We start from the raw sequence: 16,305 nt of genomic DNA, 5'->3' as shown, positions 1-16,305 counted from the left end.
GAGATGTAAGAGCCCGGGTGCCTTTTGACAGCTTTTGGCATAACTAACCCATCCTCACAGAACCATGTTAATCACTTCATAAAGGTAGAGTTCCTGTGACCAAAACACCTTCTAAAGGCCTTAAGACCTTTCATACTACTGCACTGACAGTTAAACTTCAGAATGGCTTTGGTGGGGACAAACTATAATCCACCTCTATAGCTGGATGGGAATGGGAGACTGATACAGACATGTACCTCTTTTGAAATAATTTGCTAAGTCACCACCCATTACCCTCATGACTGTGTAGCCTGTGTGGGAAGGTTACCAGCCATCACCTGGTCTGTGCCTCTTCACATCAAGAGGAGTACAAGTACACTTACCACTTCTCAAGAGCCTGCATAATGCATAAGATTGCATAATGTAGCATCTGTTCTTTCAGTCCCGCTCAGCAGGAAACACTGTTGAAGACTGCAGATTGCCCATAGGCCCCACCTACAGACCGTCTTTATGCTATTGCTTGATAGTGCAGTAGACCCAGGGGCCAACCTGACATGGGCATACCTTACAGTCCTTGTGATCAGGAGCAATGGCTCCAGAAAGATGACCAGAAACAGGTTGTGGATGTTTCCAAAGATCTTAGCTAAGCACATGTGTTACTTCTCTGGCATTCACTGGCTGTGAAACCTGCTGGTGGTGTAGCTCCTCAGTGTAGCCTGGAGCCAGGCAACTTCTCAGTTCCGGTGGGTTTGAGCAACAATTACAAAGTTAAGACTGGTTGTCAATTTTCAACAAGAGTGTTCTTGGCAATAAAAAAATGAAGTAGTTTTGCAGTGTAACCAGTATGAATTAAATAGTACTTGTGTTTATTGCAGTCTCTTTAAGTGGATACATTCGTTAAAAGAAAACTTAAATGTTTTAAATTTCAAAAATACTGTATTTAAAACCTTGACCACTGCCCAATGAGAAGTTTCCCTACTGGCTCCAGGGAAGAGGCAGATTTGGTATTATGTCTGAAAGGTTCTTCTGCCTCAGGCTCAACATTAGCAGTGATGCCAGTGCCTGACCAGAACAGTGGGCAGACACTGATCTGCCTGGTGCCTTGTTGATTTCAGCAGGGAGGAGAGAGCGATGGTTTTTCTCACACAGAAGGCCAGCCCCAGCGGCTTCCACAGCCTCCGGACATGAGACAGCAGCCTACCCGCAAGGTGACACTGACCAAGGGAGTTCCTCAGCAGCCCCAGCACCTTCCTGTGGGGCCCCACATGTACCCGGCTATTCCTCCAGGGATCAAAAGCATCCAGGGGATTCACCCAGCCAAGAAGGTACTAAAGTGGGAAGACCCCAACCTCTATAACTCTACTGGTTGAGAGAACTTGGCACTAGGTGGTTCGTTCTTTCTTCTCTTTTCTTTTTCTTTTTCTTTTTCTTTTTCTTTTTTTTTTTTTGTGCTTGCTAATATTCATATTAGTAAGTGAGCCATCATCTTAGTCCTAGTTTAGAAAGTCTGTCCCTCTACTCATTTACTATGGTGGTACAGCTGGAGTGTATGGCCGTCCTGTACCATGGAACAACCACTGCCCAGTACCGACAGCACTGCACCTCTATTCCTCTCACCCGTAGTAGGAATGTTCCTAACGGTGTGAGTCCCAGAGGTGTGCTTGTCCTGTCTAGTCACCCCTCAGCTCAAGGAACAGAGAGAGACAAGGCCCTGTGGAGGTAAAGATGTAGGTGAAGGGTATCTCCTGGGAGCCCAGCCTGCCAAGTGGGAGGCCTGGAGCCTAGAGGCTCCCTGTCCCTTCTTGAGGAAGCCAATCTAGTCATGTTGCAGACAGAGAGTGTATGCTCCTCAGCTCCTGGGTCGGGGAGAGGCAGCTTTCTAACTGTCAGAAGTGGGTGAACAGAAAGAGACTGTTGCGGGTCCTGCCCCTCTTCAGACGTGGGGTCTGCTGGTACAGTGTCTGTTTTGCCTTGTGTGTGCTGTCTCGCTCTGCTAATGAGGTAGGAGCCCATAGATACTCTACTGTTACAGCAGGCAGATGTACACATTAGTGTTAGGTCCAGCAATAAAATGGTGGAGCTCACAGACTGCTCTAGGCTACATTTCCTTTCAGACCCAGCCTCTGGCTATATGAAGAACATGACTTTAGAGAATTAAATGGGAGCTTGCTAGAGGAGCTTTACCTTCAACTCCTTAGCTCTCCATTAAGGGACCAACGATGGTCTCTCACTTGCTAGAACTATTGTGAGGCTTTTTAAAAGAATTTATATTTAAACCTAGTATCTGACTGAGATCTATACCAGAGTATACACAATATGACTTTCTGTGAGTCCTTGAACCCCTCATTTCTCCAGACTATGCCTTACTGGAATGGTAGTGAGTTTATGTAGATGGATCTCTAATTGTGTTCTTCTAGGTTTCCATTCCTGTAGCCCACACGTATTCTGAGCATCAACTCTGGCTGTGTGCCTTTCCTCGTGAGGTGGTGGGGCATGGTGGATTGCTCCTTTAAACCAAGCACTGGGACAGAGTTAGGGTAGGACATGGGTGAGGTCCAGTGCACTTTGGTTCCGCTGTCTGCGCTTCCACTTCTAGCTAGACAACTGTGGAATTAGGTATTCTTTTTTTAGTTACCTCACCAGTTGAAAATGCTAGAAATGCCAGCCATCTAGTCTTTCTACAGTGAAGCTCTTCACTATGGTTCTGAAATGTGGGTAGCTTTAAAAGACGGTGCTTTTACTGGCAGATTGGTGTATCACTTTGTGAAAGCTCTGGAGGTGATTGTCACATTGGCTAGATGGGCTCTTGTTTCGAGGCTTGAGGATGATAAATTTAAACCTCACCACTTTGTGTCGAATCCCAAATGACACGTTGTCACAGTTGGAGATTGGCCTGGGCCATCGTGGGAGAAGTGTGTGTTTGTAGCAGTTAGGATGGGATACGGCCCTTCCCTGTGCTAATTGCTGTCAGTGCCGTATCCTGAATGGAAGTGATGCCAGAATCCCTTCCAAACACCTGCAGAACTCTGGGGCTGCCATTTCGTCCTCATTCTACTTGCTGGGGTTGCCCTATTAGGCCACCCTCTAGGAAGATTCAGTGACTCACAGCATGTCCTGAGGGACCCTGAGCCCATTCTTGCTTTTGTACTTTATTAGCCACTACAGGAAGAATCTACGCAGATGTCAGAATGCATCTTCTTTGTCATTGCCAGGCCATCATGCATGGACGAGGCCGAGGAGTGGCAGGTCCCATGGGCCGGGGACGACTAATGCCAAATAAGCAGAACCTTCGTGTGGTGGAATGCAAGCCACAGCCCTGTGTGGTATCCGTGGAAGGCCTGTCCTCATCCACCACTGATGTCCAGCTGAAGAGCCTGCTGATGTCCGTGGGGCCCATCCAGGTGGGTCGCCTGTATCTGGTGATAGTGCCAGTGGGTCGTCTTTACAGAACAGTGGCCATCGTGTGTTACATTTGTAGTAAGATGCTACTCAAGAGGAAGGATGCTAGTGCTTGCCTCACAACGTTTAGAAAGTAAATACTCTAGTAGAGCAAATTGTCCTTTGAAGTCTATCCTAAAGTTCACAGGTGTACACATACCTATATGGTTTTGTATCGAATCACATTTTATTTATGATAATTTCTCTAACTTTCAAGTAATTAGCCTTCTTGTCTTATATTCTGAAGCTGTGTCACACACAGTTCTGGTGCTCTTCTTAGCATTTGCCATCAGATGTAGCAGTAACTTACACTTTGTGGTCATGTCCTTTAAAAGTGACAAGTCTGAGCTTGTTAGCAGTCATGTGAAGGATGGAGACAGACGGCATTCCATGTGTGCTGTGAGCAAGTGCTCTGACCCTATAGGTGGTCTTCAGAGTTGTACATGACTGGTAGAAAACGCAGGCTCTACAGGGAACGCTAGATTTCTGAGCAGAACAAAGGGTTTTCTTTGTATCATAGTGCTTCAGATTCCCATTTTCAACTGGATGTGGAAGCTCACGCCTTTAGGGAGGCTGAGGCAGGAGGACCTGTGAGAACGGTGCCAACCTAGTCACAAAGTAGGTTATAGGCCAGCCAGGGTGATCTAGGAAGGACAGACATACGTCTACTTTTAAGTGTCTGTAAGTGAGGAGAGGAGAAAGACTTCCAAGACTGGGCCTGGTGTTTGAGGTATTTTGAGTTTAATTACAGCCACCTTTATCTTAGAGGTCGCTGGACTTACTTTAGTCTTTTACAATTACATAGATTTTTTTTTTCTTTTCTTTTTTTTTTTTTCCCCCCCGGACCTGGGGACCGAACCCAGGGCCTTGCGCTTCCTAGGCAAGCGCTCTTACCACTGAGCTAAATCCCCAACCCCACACTTTAGTCTTTTATATTGAGAGATTAATCTTCAGGCTTTAACTACTACTCTGTTAGCTGTTTGGAAACACTTTCTCTTTCTCTTTGGCTTTAGCTGCCCCATCGGTGTACACCCGTAATCCCTCACAAAGAGAGCACAACTGAGCTAGCTGCGGTGTGTATTGAGACTGTCTAAAAAGGTGCTTTCTGAGTATTGATTGTAGTGTGGGTTATTTGTTGGACAAAATTAATAATAGAGGATTATAGATGTGTTGACATATAGTTATTGCAACCAGAGAGTCAAAATAAGTACTAGTTGAAGATTCCGAGTTGCACAATGGCCCAGACTGTCCAGATTTTAACGCCATTAACGCACTGTGGCCCCAGGTGCTTGCCGAAAGCTGGCGTTTCTAGTCAGGTCTTGTGAGGATTCTCACTTTCTACGCTTTCTGCACTGAGTGTGAGGACAGCTCTAGCACTGTTGCCGTGTTGCTCTAGCTTCAGCCTAAGTAGTCCTGGGTGTTCTCTTGACTTTGGTGACCCCCAGCAGACATCTTGAATGGGACTTTGGGATTACTGTAGATCTCTTAAGCTGCTTATCCTTGTCTTCCGTTTATTTGCTGTGTGCGTGTGTTCTAAAAACAAAGAATAATTGTATTTTAAATAAAGTTTGTTGTGGTCACTTAAAATCCCCAGGGTAAGGAATGCTGCTATTGATAAATGGCATATATATGTTATGCTAGTAACATGCCTACCCTTTCAATGAAATAGAAGCTTCAGTGCTGTGTGCCACCCTGGTAGTCCCTTAGGGTCTGCTGGGCCAAGGCCTGTTCTCCCTGGAAGCAGATCACTTAGTTCCTACTGCTACTGGTCTTAGGTCAGGGTAATGGTTTTGAGTAGGATTATGTGAATATTTATTTGTTTATTTATTTCTTTGGCTGGTTGGTTGGTTGCCCCCCCCCCCCCCCAAGACAGGGTTTTTCTGGGTAGCCCTGGCTGTCCTGGAACTGACTCTGTAAACAAGGTTGGTCTCAAACTCGGGCTCAGTGCTGGAGAGACGGCTGAGCAGTTGGAGCATGTACCACTCTTCAAAAAGACTAGAGCTTAACTCCCAGCCTCAAAACGTAACCCAAAGCTGCCTGTCACATCTGGGCTTCTTAGGCACCCTTACAATACACACACAGGATTTTCAATAATTTTTTAAGTGATAGAAATGTGGTTCAAGAGTGTTTGATTTCTTTGGCTTAAATACAGTAGTCTAAGAAATGGTGTTAAGTAGGGGAACTAGGGTTCCAGCACTGTTAATCCTACTTTGAGAAGAAAGTGTGTTATTTCTGTTTGAAACACCTTGGTGTTTCAGAGTGAAATATAAGGTCAATGTACGGGGGTATCTAGCGCTCACTGGCTTAGTACCGAGTGTTGGCCAAGGGGATACCTGGTCCTGTAAGCCCTTTAGTCAGACAGAGTGATGCTGAACATATTTTAGTACCCATCAGACCTGAGAATTGTATGTGGGGCAGTGATCCCACAGACACCTGGTCTCAGTTAACGTGCTTCTTCCTAACACTCTGCAAGTTCCCCAGACCAAAGGAGACTGATGAACGATGGAGCAAAAGACACATGTGCCATTGAGTGTCCTGGTGTTTCAGTCAGATAGAGAGGGAGCAGCGAGTTTAGACCTGTGAGTCAGGAAATCACTGAGAAGGCCCTTGTTCTGAGAGCAGAGCCAGGTTAAAGCTTAGAGCCGAGGAAATGAGTTCCTAATAATTTTGAGGCTCCTCTGTTAGAACAGATCTATTTGCTAGACTCTACCTGAAATTATGTTCAGAAGAAAATTTTTACCCCATGAACCTCCAGTATCCAAGAACAAAATGTGACTCCTCCTCATGTGGCTCAGTAACCATGACTTCTAGCCAGTGCGGGTGTTGAGCCATGATGGTATATCTGGTATCTAAGAGCTGCCTCTAGCTAGATTCTGCTTTTTCATTTTCTGTGTTAGCTTACTCATTTGTTCTAACGACTAAGTCTAGTAGTTCTGTGGACTAGATTGAAATGCCTAGCAATTGTGAGTTTGTTTCTCAGTGCCACACTCACCCTCAAAAAGGCAGCTGGCCAGAGCTGTGAGATAATAGGCTCTGGGACCTGCCTTGAGTTAAGATCCCTACTTTGCCATTTCTCAGCGTGCATCTTTTGTCAGAGTTCTTACTTGGAAGCCAGTTCTGCTATGTCTGTGGAACCGAGAAAGAGCCAAAGCTCTGGAGCTCCATATGCCATTCTTATACAGGGCTCCCCTAGCACACCACAGTGCATGCCCAGAACTCATTTACGCTGTAGTAAACCAGGGTGGAGTGCCATTCTTTAGATGGATGAGGGCACTATTAAAGAGTTGCCTTCCGGAAAGGCACAGGGAAAGAAATTGTTTCCACCTGTGGTTACTTGTGTTAGTCTCTGAGTATCATACTAGAGGGTAGACATATTGCTCCCCAGCTGATTGAGGAGCACTGCTCTGTACAGGTGCCCAGGGAGACCAAGGAGAACTGGTGACCTGGTTTCATGTTTGAGTCAACAGCCTAAACTCCTATTCTATATAGAAACTTATGACGTGTTTTATTTTATGTCATAGTTGGCATTAGTTAATTTTCTTTGTTTTCTTCCCCTAGAGTTTACAGATGCTTCCCCAGCAACGGAAAGCCATAGCAAAGTTCAAGGAGCCAGCCCATGCACTAGCATTTCAGCAGAAATTCCACAGGTATCCTCTGCATTCTGTCGTTGGTAACTGGGGAAGAGAAGGGCGCTGGGCTGGGCTGGGCTGGGCTGGGCTGGGCTGGGCTGGGCTGGGCTGGGCTGGGCAGGGCAGTGGTGCAGAACAAGATCAGGTCCCACATCCTTTCTATAAACTTTGTGTTGTTTGGAGAGGCCCCTCCTACTTCCATACACCTTAGGGTTTTTGAGCATCTGGCTCACTTCCACCCACCTCGGTGAATTGCTATCGTAAGAGCTTGTGTTAACTGTCTCTTCAAATTTCCACAGGCACATGATTGATCTGTCCCACATAAATGTGGCCCTGATTGTGGAGTGATCTTGAATGGGAGAAATTGACCTCATGCTGCACACACTGTGGAATTTCTTCAAGGAAGCTGTAGGTCGGTGCAGGATCCCCAGAAGTGCAGGTCTCTCCGGTCTGCAGTTTGCCAACTTGTCTGCGCACCAGCCAGCCACAGGGTGATTCCAAAAGAGAGCTGTTTAAACTGGTGGACATGGGATTGGAGTCTGGTGTTAGATTGTTTTGAATTCTGTTGTCCACAAGAACTCTGTTCTCGTGTTCTTTTGTTTCCAAGTGCTTATAATGCATGTAGACCTTGTTCTTCGTGATCCTGCTGTGCGATTGATTGGTCACAGAGTTTTAAATTCAGGAAAGAATGTTACCAGCTCAAATTCCAAGGATTTTTTTCCACAGCAAAGAATATTTGATAATGGTTGCACTTATCTTCAATACAGGCTAGGAAAGAGTTCTCAACCAGGCTTAACTGGAGTGGTCTCAGAAAGCCCTCACAGGCTCTGGTAAAACATAGGTAAAAATGGGTGATTATGATGGACATTCACCTGCCCTGGAAAGCCAGGGTGTGAGATGGGTGTCTGGGAATGGTGCCATGGAAGTGGCAATTCTGCTTCTTGTAAATACCTCCAAAGTGCCACCTGTCTCAGCAGAAACTCTCAGATGGGCACAGTGCTAGCTAGGTAAGCACAGGGCACTCCCGAGCCAGTGGCTCTGCCACCCTGCAGGAAGCCCTCTTGGCCTAGTTTCCTGGCATAGGTTGAGGCACAGCTTGGAGGGTGGTCAGACCTGCTTGGGCTTCTCTGCTTTTTAAATGGCCTAGCTCTGTGGCCTGTGCTGTCATTGCTTTGATTGCCTCACTTTCCTTCGGGGCTCTGAGTTTCCTTCGGGTTGCCCTTCTATCACATGTGCGAGGGATGGATTTCTCAGCCGGACTAATGCTGCCCAAGACAAGTGTATCTGTCCACATTAGCCATTTTGGTTGATTCCAACAGGTGAGACTTGCTTTCTACAAAGCATCCCTTGGAAGTCCATGCTGGGCAGACATTGAACACAGTGCCTTATTATGTTTCCCCCATGAACAACGCTTCAGTGTTTGGGTCATACTCTAGAATGGACTGACACTAGGACACACTCAGGACTTTTTAGTTGTATTTTATACCTGTAATTTTATCTCACATATCTTAGTAGGATGGAGGGAAACAGAAGTCTGTTGTCATCTACTGTCGCTGGTTAATAAAGAAGGAGTTAGCGCAGGACTCGAAGCAGCTGGCTTCCACAGCTGAAGTTTTTCCTTTACGTTTTCAATTAAGTTGCCAATGTTAACAACTGGAGAATGATATTTCCAGGCCCCAAGAAACTTTGCATAGGATTGATTCTAAGATGACACCATGTGCTGGCAAGGAGTACTGGGGGACGACACAGTTGTTGTTTGAGTTTCAGGCAGTTGAGCTGAGGCATTCATAGGCCGTCTTAGAAGACCTTGTGGTATGGTGCCACCTCTGACCACAAAGCATCTGCCTCATCCCTGCTTGGTGCACGAAGGGCCAGCCCTGCAGGGGCTGTATCCAGCTCGGCCCTAGCCCATCCTAGTGCTTTGCCCACTGTCAGTCCCACTCATTTCACTTGGACACAGGAAATGTTGATAGATATTTCGTTAAATTGGTGAGTTTGGTAATATGTTAGCTCTTGTTGGACAAGATAGACGCCATGTAAGGGGTTGAGGGTTAGGACACAGTAAAATGAATTACAATAATTTCACTGCTTTTTCAAATAGTTTTGAGTGCTGGGCCTTTAAAACCCAATTATGCATTTTTGTCGGAAAAGTAGGCACTGAAGCATTGAAGTCAGGTAAGGAAACATCCTCATCGATACCACTGTTCACCGAGGGTCTCAGGGCCACTTTGAGTGTGATGAGATACCCAGGAGCTTGTGTGTCCTTAACTGTCTGCACACATGAGCTAGTTCTTTCTTATTGCAGTGTCCTGTGAGACCGGCTCCAAGCACTGTTTAGAACAACTGCTCACTCTGACCTTGCTATACATCCACTTAAAGTGGATCGTCAGACCTGGCAAGCCAGTCCTTAAGGCTTAGCTTCTGTGAAGGAAAGCACAGAAAGTGAAAGAAGCAGAATTAGAAAGAGCGCTCCCCACTTGCAGTGCCCTTCTCACAGTGAATTCAGACGAGGAAGATCTGCTGCAACCATTATCTCTGTTCTTTGTGTATCATGCATTTAAAATGAGGTGGAGACGCATTAGCATACTGTGTAAATACGGACCTTTTCAGAGTAAAACGTTAATGGAAATGCTTTCAGCTCAAACAGCAACATCTTAGCTATTTGTTAGTTCTTGTTTGTTGTCTTATCAAAGTTTAATGGAGACACTTTCATAATTGTTGTTGTGTGTACATTTGATTTTCATAAAGATGGTAGTAAGTCAATGCATTAACCCTCATCTGTGTATTATTTGTTCACAAGTTCCAGCAGGTTGAAGGAACGACTCTCACATCTGTCCTGAGGTAGAGAGTAGGGGGAGGGGACAAGGTACTTCCCCTCTCTTCGCCTTGTTTATTTTGTGCTGTAATGACTGTGAGTTCACTTAGCTGCTTACCTGAACATAATCTTATGTTGCCCTTGGCTTGGCCACATTTGTTAAATCCTTATATTGATACTCTTCTTGAGGGGGAAATCTCACCTTTTCTTTTTCAAAAGAGATTCTGAGGCAACCCCCCACCCCACCCTGGCCCCCGCCCAATCCAAATAGGCAGCTTCTTGTGCAGGTCCTGTGCCCATGGCTTGCTGTGGAGGAGTGTGGCTGGATGGGGTGGGAGGTGGGTTTTCCATAACCATTTTCATCTGGGTAGTTCTCATGTGATATGCAACAGTCCAAGATGATTGTCTGAATCAGGATGGAGCTTAGGTCCTGCACCCATTGGTCGTTCCCCACAAACCCCCACCAAGCAGCATTCTGCCTGAAGCAGGTAGAAGGCTCTGCTGCTCATGGAAGCTGGTAGGGAACTTAAAAGGCATGGGAGGGAGGACTGGACAGTGATCCAGTGGGCAAGGAGAGTTTATAGGCTAAAAGGTCAGTGATGTACACTTCTGTTGCGACCCCAATGGGTGGTCCTTCACTTAGGTGTAGAGCCCCACAGATGGGTATGCGAGGGAATTCTCAGGGTAACATAAGCTAGGTGAAGGGTCTTTTGTGGAGAACTAGGCTTAAGGACTGTCCCTGTCTTCTGTCTTGGTTTTTGTTTGTTCGTCTTCTATTTCCTTGTGGCATTATTAGGAAGGTGAGCTTGATGTAGACCATTGACTGACGCTAGTCAAAGTGTAGGTCCTTGTGACATAAGAACACTAGCCCAAGAGGTCCATGCAGTAGTTAAATATTGGTTTTGGTCATCATTGGGTGCTCTGAGGGTCTTCTCTGTATCCTCTAACCCAAGACAAAATGCACGAGTCAGGAAGCACTTCCTTGTGCCAGAGCTGTGGGCCACACTGGGGGGCTCTGTTGCTTGCTGTTCCCCTTCCTGAGAATCGGCTTTAATTCCTACATCTGCTGTTGGACCCAGCTCTGGCTTTGCATCCTTACTCTCATGCCCAGGTGCTTCATTACTCAGAGAGGGAGATGAGGTCTAGGGCGTTATACCTTGATGTGCTCTGCAAAGAGGTAACTTACAGGACACAGGGTAGCCAAGAGCAAAACCCCTCCCCACTAGAAGCCACTAGAAGTTTAGCTCAGTTATGGGAGAGCCTTAGACACTTGACCAAGTTTAAGGATTCTGCAATGACAGCTGGGGTATTTTAAAGTTTACAATGAAGTGTTCCTTTTATAGTCATATTTAAATATAAACTTAGAAAGGCATTTAGCCTCGATTTATTGAATCCTAAGGATTTCATGTAAGGTTTTTTGCAACCTGTTTAGTTTTTGTCATTTAAAATGCTTAACTTCTTAGGTACACAAACCCATGGCTTTGTGTACTAGAACCAGAGCAATCCACTGATTCATATTGGATCCCAGGTATACCTCCTGCTGGTGCCAGGTGTCATAGGGACACTTGTTAGGGACCTCGCCTGACTTTCCTGGAAACTGCTGGTCGGTCAGCTGCCTCTTTCTGTCATGTGTAGGTAGAGCGGGCTGGAAGAACAGGTACTTGCACGGAAACAGCTCTTCCTTTCTCTTTAGATGTACAGTGGGGGAGGTTGTTAAGTGTTCTCCTCGGTTCCGTTTACTGACTTTTCAAAGGTTTGTGGGAAATGCAGGTGATTTAGAGAGAAACTTGTCTAGTTTTTCCTACGAGTCAACAGGCGGGATGGACAGGTGCATGTTGCTGTGTTTTGTGTGGGAGAGTGTAGTATGCTCTAGGCCGCAGGACTTTTGGCTTTCTTACATGACTTTCTGCTAAACTGCTTTTCATTTTAAGGACACGTGCAGCGGAGGCTGGTTTGGGGACTAACACATTTTGCATTTGCATTGTTGTCTTAGAGCGCACACATTGTAGACTGATGGTTGCACCCAGCCCACACTGACTGACCGCTGAGGAGCAGATAACACTTGTTCTTCCCTTTTTACAGGTGTGGGATCCTGACCTGAGCTGTGTCCTCTGTGAGGACTTCCTTCCTTGGCTTTAATTCCCATGTTTAATTTTCAGGTGCAGCAGCGGTGCCACGTGCTTTCCTTTCACTGTTCTCTTCTCCCGTATGCGGCCCACTCCCCTGCCCTGGCTGGGATTCTGGTTCCCTCCTCGTGTTCTGCTTCTCTTCCGTCTTGTTGACACCTGAGGAGTTGTCACTGTTCCCCCATCCAGCGAGTCTCTGTTTGCATGTTCTTTCCCTTCACTTCTGTGGCTTCCATACCTGCAGTGGCCACTGATACTCACTTGAGTCAGGCTCCCTCTGGCAGGAGGGAGCATTGTGGATGTCTGCACCAGGGCCACATGTGCAGTCTCTCTAACCCTTTTGCCTTGACAGGTCCTTTCCTTGGGATTTGCTCCTCCAGAACCTGAATGGGAGAGCTTGACCTTTTGCTTGTTATTTTGCAGTTTGATTCTGGGCCTAGAGATGCTGCCAGTGCCTTTCAGCTGTGGTCTGCATGTCATTAACCACCCCTCTCTGTTTTTACCCCTCTACCTTTGCAGGACCCGGGGCATGGGTCAGTGTTAGTGGTAGCGTGCTCTCATTCGCTTGGAAGTGGTGGCCGTGTGGCCGTTATACTGCCCTTGCTGATATGGCCCTCGTCGTCGTGTAATGTGTGTGCGCCTCCCTGCTGTGCAGGCAGTTTGGAGTGCAGGCTATGTTGCTGGGAGTGCGATGGCTGCTTAGAAACCACGAGACACCGCCTTGCTTTCCTCTGGCCTCACTGTTTCTGCCAGTCACGTGCTTTCCCGTGTGAGTGACACTGCCGTGCTTTACCCCCGTCACCCTTTGCGTTACTGCGTGGGAACTCTTGCAGGCTATCTATGTGAAGAATAACTGTGATGTAGATGAAAAGAAAGAAAATGTATTGTTGTGTGTATCATTTATGTGCTTTCAGAGCAAAAAAAAAAATGTGTTTCAGCTGTACTGTAACCAAGAATTCTGTCAATAAAATATTAGAGGTGTTCCTGGCTCTCAAGAGTTCACTTCATTTTTGCGTCTGTCCACCCCACACAATACTCTGGGCTGTGCTTGGCCCTGGATGGGATTGGGGAGAGCAGCACTCATCACGTCCCAAAGCTGTGACACAGTGTCTCCTTAATGGAGCCATAAAATCAGGAAACTTCACAGCACTATCTGTAGGTTCCAGGACCTGGGACTGACCAGATGATGATGGGTGTTGCTGTGGTCAGAGAGTCTGTCTCTCCTTAGAACTATTAGTCTGATACAGGTAATGGTTGCCGCTGCTCCTCAGAGCTCTACACGGAGGCACTGTCTGTAACACCTTCTTGCAGCTGCTCACTGTCTCATGCAGATCATAAAGTTGTCCTGCTTATGGGTACTGTTCAAAGAGGGAAGCCAGACTGTTGTGCCTGATAGGCCAGGGGCTGCATCTTCTCCCTTCTCCCTCCCTGTGTATCTCTCCCTGTGCCTGGCTCAACTACTGGTCTATACAGTAGTGCTCTTGCCTGCTCTTCGCCTCTGAGAAGGGAGTGCGTGTCACGCCTGATGCCGGCCTTCAGCTGTGGCTGTGAACGAGTCAGGTGTACAGGGGCCCTGCCCTGTTGGCCCTGTGCCTTCTCCATCAGGCTGAGGCTATGTGTTGACAGCAGGAAGAAGACCACATCCAGCCTCAAATTCTAAGATGCCCAGTTGTGGGTCTTTTTTACATTTTGACCTTCAGCCCAGTCTGGGGTACATAAAGGGCTGTGTGTCCAAGTATAGGCTAGGGGACAAAAGCCCAGTGAGCCTTTCCAAATGTGTTCCTGGAGTGTGGCCATTCCAGTCCTGCAGGCTAGATACACAGGAGGCACTGTGAGTGGAGACCCAACTTGCTCTGATGAGGGCCAGTATGTCCTCAGCATGGAGTGGTGGCTAAGGAATGGGAGCTTGGCATGTTACCATGATTTATTCTACTGACAAGTGCAGAAGCCTGGGTGCTTAGTCAAGAAGAGAATACTTCAATAAAATAAATTCCTGGTTCTCAACAGACCCTGAGCTGTGGAAGCACATAGTAGGAGGTTACTGATGGACCGTGAAGGGTATCATTAGGTCTGTGTGTGCTGACCCCCTGTTTTGTCCCCTGGGCCCCTACATGGTACAGAACCCTTATCATCCTGTGCGACTTGGGCTCTGTCTCCACTACACACCAGACTCCCTGAGCTGCCCTTCTACCCAGAATGGATTTCATGGGTAAGGAGTCATACAGGATATGTGTCCTGTTGTGGCTTTTCTGTCCTCAAGTTCCATTCATGCAGCTTGTTTCAGAAATTGCTTTTTCATCTACTGGTGGGCTGCACTTTGCTTCTCTGCCCATGTGTTGAACTCTGAGTAGCTTACACCTTGTTACTGTGAAGATGCAAACATGAGGTGTCTTTAAATCCTGGACTCAGCGGCGTTGGCTGTATATTAAGTAGACGCTGGGTCGCTGTTCAGTCTGTGAGGAAGCACCATCTCAGTCTCTGCAGTGACTGCGCCATTTTGCAGTCTCACCTGTGGAGCCCAGCTTTCCCACGTTGTACTTCCAACTGGTTCATCAGCTATGCCTCCATGTCAGTAGTTTCGATTTTCATTCAATGAAGCCGAATCCCTTTTGTGTTCACAGCTATTTGTGTTATGTTAGGAATTAAGTCATCAAAGCCAGCATTGCAGATCTGTGCAAATAAACTTAAAAATATGGTTGATACAGACAAGTGTGTTAAGAGACCGCAGTGGACATCAAGCTTAACCTGTTCTTCGGATAAACAGCAACACGGTCAACTTATCGTAGATGTGATGCAGCCATGCTGCATTCTTGGACCTTGCAAAGCAACTTCAATATTAATATTCTATCAGTGCAACAGAACTGTAAAGACAATGCCTGCGACCAAATACTCCAGTGAGTAATATGACACTGGACAGGAGAGAGGGCTGAGCTCGTAAAGTCTCTCTGTACAAGCACGGGGACCTGAGTCTGGGCGCCCCGCATGGCATAAAAAGTTGAGTGTGGAGGCATGTGTCTACAGCCAGTGCGGGCTCGTGCAGAGAGGTGGATCATGCAGCTCTGGCTGGCCAGTCTGAGACACTCTCAAAACATTGATCGAGAAAGACAGCTGACATTAACCTCTCAGAGGCCTCCAAATGCACCATAAGCACCTGTACATATTGGCGCTACAGGACAAAAACATGACATTAAAAGAACAACAGAACATAACATTAAAGCTTTACACCATGAATGCCAGGTGGTTGTATAGAAATCTATTAAATACTCAAACATTGGAAAGCGACTCTGCCAGCTTTCAGTGCCTCTCCTCATTACACTCAGAGAGACGGGAATGGGGAGTTCTTTCTTAACAGTAAAACGTGTGTCTTCAGTCCTAAAGGTCAGGCCATCTTGTCCCTGAGTGGATGTAATCCAGGAACGGCTAAGACAGTTGAGGTCTCTGCTACTTAATGGTCCTGTAGACACTCAGTGTGGTGCACAAGGAGAAATCTTCCAAAGCTCAAGGCTTCTGTTTGCAATCACACGATAATGGGCATCGACCCCCAAGGAACCAACAATGAATTTGTTATAAAAAAAAAAATCCAAAGGAGCTACAGATCAAATTAATATGAAGAAAATATAGCCCTCACCTGTATAAATTGCAAGCTGATAATAGTCGCACAAAAGAGAAAATTGCCACTTAAGTAACAAAAGAATAAAATTAATATGAAATTATCAAAACCTGAAAGTGGTGAGGGTAAATGAGTAGGTGGGTGCTTCATGTTCCCGATTAGTGTTCTTAAGAAAAAACAATAAAAATAGTTCTCAAGTCAGCATATGATAAATGATAAGATGGGTGCCAGGCAGGTGTATGTATTCTCTCCTGTATACATGTAATCACAATACGTGACAAGCAACTGAAAAACAGGAATTGTGTCTCTTGCCCTGTGATTTCCTGGGTTCCTTCATCATGGCAAGCGGGAGGGAGTCAAAGTATCTTAGCTCAGCTCATGGCAGTCAAGAGGCAGAAAAAGATTACAGGGAGGAACCAGGATAAGACAGCTTCATGGGCATGCTTCCAGTGCCCTGCTTCCTGCAAGGTTGTTCCCTACTTGTTACCCCCTCACAGTTGTGCCATCATGTGAAACCAGCAGGAATCTATAAATCAGGTCAGTGTTAAAACAAAGCAATGATCTGAAACATGGACACACTCCTCAAGTGTGCCCTGCCAACTAGATACTCAAATATGTATTAACTATAACCTTCCACCTCTGGACCTTGAGAGGTGAACCAAATGTGTTCAGTCCATCGATTTGAGTCCCCACCATGTTTATTGATAG

General features: G+C 46.4%; 1 protein-coding gene and 1 long non-coding RNA gene across 9 annotated transcripts in view; one reads left to right on the top strand and one right to left on the bottom strand.

The window, feature by feature from the left end:
• The window catches only part of Rbm33 (RNA binding motif protein 33), a 110,810-nt gene extending 97,834 nt beyond the window's left edge, over nt 1–12,976 (top strand). For 3 of the 8 annotated variants that reach the window (XM_006235845.5, XM_039107741.2, XM_017592677.3), the window contains 4 exons: nt 1,095–1,304; nt 3,192–3,380; nt 6,976–7,064; nt 7,346–12,976. In XM_006235845.5, coding sequence (XP_006235907.1) covers nt 1,095–1,304; nt 3,192–3,380; nt 6,976–7,064; nt 7,346–7,394 — 537 coding nt within the window. In that variant the 3' untranslated portion in view covers nt 7,395–12,976. The remainder of the gene's footprint in view (nt 1–1,094; nt 1,305–3,191; nt 3,381–6,975; nt 7,065–7,345) is intronic. The other 5 variants (XM_063286223.1, XM_017592681.3, XM_017592678.3 and 2 more) reach the window with 3 other exon arrangements.
• On the bottom strand, nt 4,145–7,426 carry LOC134486706 (uncharacterized). Its single transcript, XR_010066045.1, has 2 exons — nt 7,290–7,426; nt 4,145–4,950 (listed from the first exon to the last, which is right to left on the bottom strand). It is a non-coding gene; the product is annotated as an uncharacterized LOC134486706 (long non-coding RNA).
• Nucleotides 12,977–16,305: the final 3,329 nt, after the last annotated feature.

This window comes from Rattus norvegicus, chromosome 4 (assembly GCF_036323735.1).
Source record: "Rattus norvegicus strain BN/NHsdMcwi chromosome 4, GRCr8, whole genome shotgun sequence".
NCBI lineage: Eukaryota > Metazoa > Chordata > Mammalia > Rodentia > Muridae > Rattus > Rattus norvegicus.
Note: the sequence above shows the minus strand (reverse complement) of the source record. Positions and strands in the feature narration are given on the sequence as shown.